The sequence below is a fragment of the Babylonia areolata genome, chromosome 25 (assembly GCF_041734735.1).
Source record: "Babylonia areolata isolate BAREFJ2019XMU chromosome 25, ASM4173473v1, whole genome shotgun sequence".
Classification (NCBI taxonomy): domain Eukaryota; kingdom Metazoa; phylum Mollusca; class Gastropoda; order Neogastropoda; family Buccinidae; genus Babylonia; species Babylonia areolata.
In genome coordinates this window covers 36544300-36549299 of record NC_134900.1, presented here as the reverse complement: position 1 = coordinate 36549299, position 5000 = coordinate 36544300, and the positions used below count along the sequence as shown (strand labels likewise).

General features: G+C 48.8%; 2 protein-coding genes across 2 annotated transcripts in view; one reads left to right on the top strand and one right to left on the bottom strand.

Moving 5' to 3' along the window:
- LOC143299699 (sulfoquinovosidase-like) overlaps positions 1 to 2019 on the top strand; it is a 22429-nt gene extending 20410 nt beyond the window's left edge. Inside the window, exon 11 of the mRNA XM_076613063.1 lies at positions 316 to 2019. Coding sequence (XP_076469178.1) covers positions 316 to 896 — 581 coding nt within the window. The 3' untranslated portion in view covers positions 897 to 2019. The remainder of the gene's footprint in view (positions 1 to 315) is intronic.
- Positions 2020 to 2400: 381 nt separating this feature from the next.
- Positions 2401 to 5000, bottom strand: part of LOC143299518 (sulfoquinovosidase-like) — a 19560-nt gene continuing 16960 nt past the window's right edge. Inside the window, exons 11-12 of the mRNA XM_076612780.1 lie at positions 4433 to 4681; positions 2401 to 4190 (exon numbers count right to left, since the gene is read on the bottom strand). Coding sequence (XP_076468895.1) covers positions 3565 to 4190; positions 4433 to 4681 — 875 coding nt within the window. The 3' untranslated portion in view covers positions 2401 to 3564. The remainder of the gene's footprint in view (positions 4191 to 4432; positions 4682 to 5000) is intronic.

The following is a 5000-nucleotide window of genomic DNA, read 5'->3' as shown; positions in this document are numbered from 1 at the left end:
ATGGCGAACAAGTCTTCAACTAATGACGTTGCTTTGATGGATGGCGAACAAGTCTTTAACTAATGACGTTGCTTTGATGGATGACGTACAAGTCTTTAACTAATGACGTTGCTTTGATGGATGACATCATGAGCCAGACACCAGGTGTGAAGAGAAAAAAGGTGCATGCTAATCAACGGTGCCAGAACTGTGAATGATGGGTTGTTTTTTTTCTCACGTGTGTTGTTCAACGCTGTCTCTGACAATGCATGTTGATTCTGCACATCTGTTGTTCAACACTACCTGACAAACTGTGTTTCCTCCCGCGTTACCCAGGCAACCAGCCCTCAGCCAACGTGCAGTTCTACTCCAGCAGGGCCACCCTCCTCAAGTTCGCCCGCCTCTCCCGCATGTTCTCCGCCCTGCAGAACTACAGCCGGCACGTGGTGTCCGTGGCCTCCCACACAGGCCTGGCCGCCCAGCGACCCCTCTTCCTCAACTACCCGTCTGACGCGCCCTCCTACCATGCCCCCTACCACTACATGTACGGCCCGGACCTGCTGGTCGCCCCTGTCTGCCGGCCTGACGTCACTTCCCGTGACGTCTACCTGCCACGTGACCCGGAAGCCAGCTGGGTCTTCCTGTGGGACGAGTCCGTCACCTCTGAAGGAGGGGAGACGGTCAGAGTGGCCTCCCCTCTGGGTCAGCCCCCTGTTTTCTATCGCAACACCTCCGCCTTTGTGCACGTGTTCCGTCACGTGGCCTCAGAGCCGCTGGTCAACCTGCCAACCTACGTGCCCGAATCCCAAAAACCGGAAGTAGACCGCAGCGCCACCTGTTCCGCTTCTCAGCTGCTCTTTGACCTTGCGGTGGGGGTGGGGGTGGTTGTGGTTTTGGTGTTGGGCACCAACCCCTAACAATTGAATCTCTGTAATGGTGCCTGGTGGGTAAAGGGTGGGGATTTTTTTTTTTTTTTTTTTACCCCCCACTTCAACATATGTGCAGACCTGATAATGCCTGAACCCCCTTCGTGTGTATACGCACGCAGAAGATCAGTTTTCGCACGTTAAAGATCCTGTTAGCAATGTCAGCAATCGATAGGTTATGGAAACAAGAACATACACAGCATGCACACCCCCTAAAAACGTAGTATCGGTGCCTGCATGGCGGGGTAAATAGATTAAATGATCATACACGTAAAATGTTACATGTCTGTCTGAGTGTGTATGTGTGCGTGACTTTTAACAGGAAACGAAAGATGAGCGCCCAGTGGCAGCTGTCAGGAAGGCGGCCCTTTGTGCGAATGACTCCGTGTTTGCAAAGCGCTTAGAGCTTGGTCTGCGACCGCGGATAGGTGCTACATAAGTATCCATAAAATTAATTATCATTAAGTGAGGTCCGTTTTCTTGGGGTGTTGGTTAGTCATACAGTGCTGAAACACGTTTCAAGTCTGGCCTCAGAGTCTGCCTCTTTCCAGCGTTTTTTATCCCCTCCGTTTTCCCCCCAGACAACACAAAGTGATGGTCTTAATGTCTTTATTAATCATATGGTGATGAAACTTTTTGTTTGTCATTCGGTGATTAAACCTGTTTGTTTGTCACACGGTGATTAAACTGTTTGTCATTTTGATGATTAAACTGTTTGTCATTCGGTGATGAAACTGTTTGTCATGTGGTGATGAAAGCGTATGTCATTCGGCGATTAAACTGTTTGTCATTCGGTGATTAAACTGTCATACGGTGATTAGAATATTTGTGACACTGTGATTAAACTGTTTGTCATACGGTGATTAGAATGTTTGCAATACGGCGATGAAACTGTGACACGGTGATGAAAGTGTTTGTCATTTGATGATGAAAGTGTTTGTCATATGGTGATTAAAATGTTTGTTATACAGTGATTAAAATGTTTGTTATACAGTGATTAAAATGTTTGCCATACAGCGATGAAACTGGCATTCGGTGATTAAACTGTTTGTCATACGGTGATTAAACTGTTTGTCACACGGTGATTAAACTGTTTGTCAATCGGTGATTAAAGTGTTTGCCATACAGTGATTAAACTGTTTGTCATTAACTCTTTGTTCGTCATACGGTGACAAAACTCTTTGTCATACGCTGATGAATCTCTTTGTATGTCATACGGCGTTGAAATTCTTTGTCATACGCTGATGAAACTCTTTGTCATACGGCGTTGAAACTGTTTGTCATACGCTGATGAAACTCTTTGTCATACGGCGTTGAAAGTCTTTGTCGTACTCTGATGAAACTCTTTGTATGTTACACGGCGATGAGACACACAAGCACGTATGTATGCAGGGACGCACGAATGTATGCACTCAGACATACACATACACACTGAAACATACACACACGCAAGCACATTCCTGCATGCATTTACAAAACGAAGAAGACATTGCATTTCATCTGTTTAATCATATAAGAGCTTCCATGTATGTTCCATCTAATATAACATTAAATGTCCGAGCAAGTGTTAAAGAATACGAAAATACTCTGGAATTCAAAATGCTTATCATATCAGTCGCAGCATCTTCAAAAAAATGCTTTGATTTTTGCTCTGCTTTTTGCAGTGTAAAATGTTCTCTATAAGCTTTTTGCAGTGTGAAATGTTCTCCATAACATCTCAGACGCTAAGACACGGAAGCAGATGATAAAGAATAGTTTCAGGATCTCAAGTAGGCATCACTGCGTTCGGACAAACCCATCCACGCTACACCACACCAGCCAGGCAGATGACTGACAGCAGCAGAACCCAACGCGCCAGTCTCTTTGAGTGCATGTCTATCTATCTATCTATCTATCTATTTATCTATCTATATATCTATCTGTCTGTCTGTCTGTCTATCTATATATCTATCTGTCTGTCTATCTAGCTATCTATCAATCTGTCTGCCTATCTATCTGTCCGTCGATCTATCTACCTATCTACCTATCTATCTGTCTCTCTGTCTATCTATCTATCTGTCTGTCTGTCTCTCTATCTATCTATCTACGTGTGTGTGTGTGTGTGTGTGTGTGTGTGTGTGTGTGTGTGTGTGTATGTGTGTGTGTGTGTGTGTCTACCTGAGTAGATTTCCTCTACAGAATTTTTGCCAGGGGACAACACTTTTGTTGCCGTGGGTTCTTTTTCAGTTCGCCAAGTCTGTGCTGCACACGGGACCTCGGTTTGTCGTCTCAGCCGAAGGACGAGAAACTCAGATTGATTTTTCAGTCGGCCGAGAGCGGGAATCGAACCCAGACACTGACGGACACTGTGATAAGCGTCTTAACCATTCTGCCACCTAAGAAAAAATGTAAATGGAAAGAAAGAAAGCGAGGTTGTTATTTTTGTTTTTTGTGGGGTTTTTTTAATAGAGAAAGACAATCTATGCACGGAAAAATGAAAGGTGGAGCTGGTGAAATCATAATACCCAAAGAAGGAAAGAAAAGAATGAAGACGCCGAAACTATAACGGAAAATACAGCAAGAAAAAAATGAAAGCAAGAAAGAAAGAAATACCTTACGCAAAGAAAGCCAAAAAAACGAAAAGAAAAAAAAAACACGAAAATACACAGCCTTAAACATTTCACTCCTCCAACATTCTCGCCACGAAGAAGAAGAGGACCCAAACCCAAACCCAGCCAGCGGAGAAAGCCCCCACACCACCACCACCACCACCACTACCATTCGCCGACCCCCCAGACTCCCCACCACCATCACCACCACCAGCCCCAGGCTCGGGATCACTGGGAACGTAGGGAGGCAGCTGCACTAAGGGTTCCGAGGCCACGGCCCTGAAGACAGACACGTAGGGAGAGACGCTGCGGTAGAAGACAGGGGGCTTGCCCAGAGGGGCGGGAACAGTCACCGTCATGCCCCCCCTCACGATCATGGACTCGTCCCACAGGAAGACCCAGGCTGTTTCCGGGTCACGTGGCAGGTAGACGTCACGGGAAGTGACGTCAGGCCGGCAGACAGGGGCGACCAGCAGGTCCGGGCCGTACATGTAGTGGTAGGGGGCGTGGTAGGAGGAGGGGTCGGAGGGGTAGTTGAGGAAGAGGGGTCGCTGGGCGGCCAGGCCTGTGCGGGAGGCCACGGACACCACGTGCCGGCTGTAGTTCTGCAGGGCGGAGAACATGCGGGAGAGGCGGGCGAACTTGAGGAGGGTGGCCCTGCTGGAGTAGAACTGCACGTTGGCCCACGGCTGGCTGCCTGTGGAGCGGGTCAGGGGGGTCAGGGGGTGTGATGTCAGTTGAAGGGGTTCAGAATGCTTTGTGTGTGTGTGTGTGTGTGCATTTATCCATTATACACAACTTACACACACGCACACGCGAAGACACACACACACACACAAACATACACACACAGAGAAAACACACACACACACACACATACACCCAACCCCGCCCCCCCCCCCCCAACACACACACACACACATCCCGCACAACCTTGACCTTCATGCGTCCTGAAGACGGGCGTGAAGACGGCCATCTCCGCCGACCTCAGCAGCAGCTGCTCGGAGCGCACGAGGGGCGGGGTGAAGGAGGCGAAGGTGGTGAAGCCGCCAATGTCAAAGTGGGTCAAGGTCAGGCCGGACATGGCCAGCGACAGGGCGGCGGTGATGGTGGAGGGCAGGCCGTCACTGGGGGACCAGTCCACGTTCTGGTCTCCGGCCCACTGCAGGGTGCTGTAGTTTCCGCTCCCTGCACGTCAAACACACACACACACACACACACACACACACACACGGTGCACGTGACACACTGCACGAGACGAACAGAACTTGACACACAGCGTGTGACACACATCACGGACACACAGTAGGTGATATACAGCGTGTGACACACAGCGCGCGATGTTCACTACTAGGCACTGCACGTAATACACAGCGCACGACAAGAGCACGCGACACACAGCAAGACACGAAAAAACACGCGACACAGACAGCACGTGACAACACACAGCCCGCAACACAGAGCACGTGACACACTGTTCGCAATACACAGAGAGGACTTGACACAC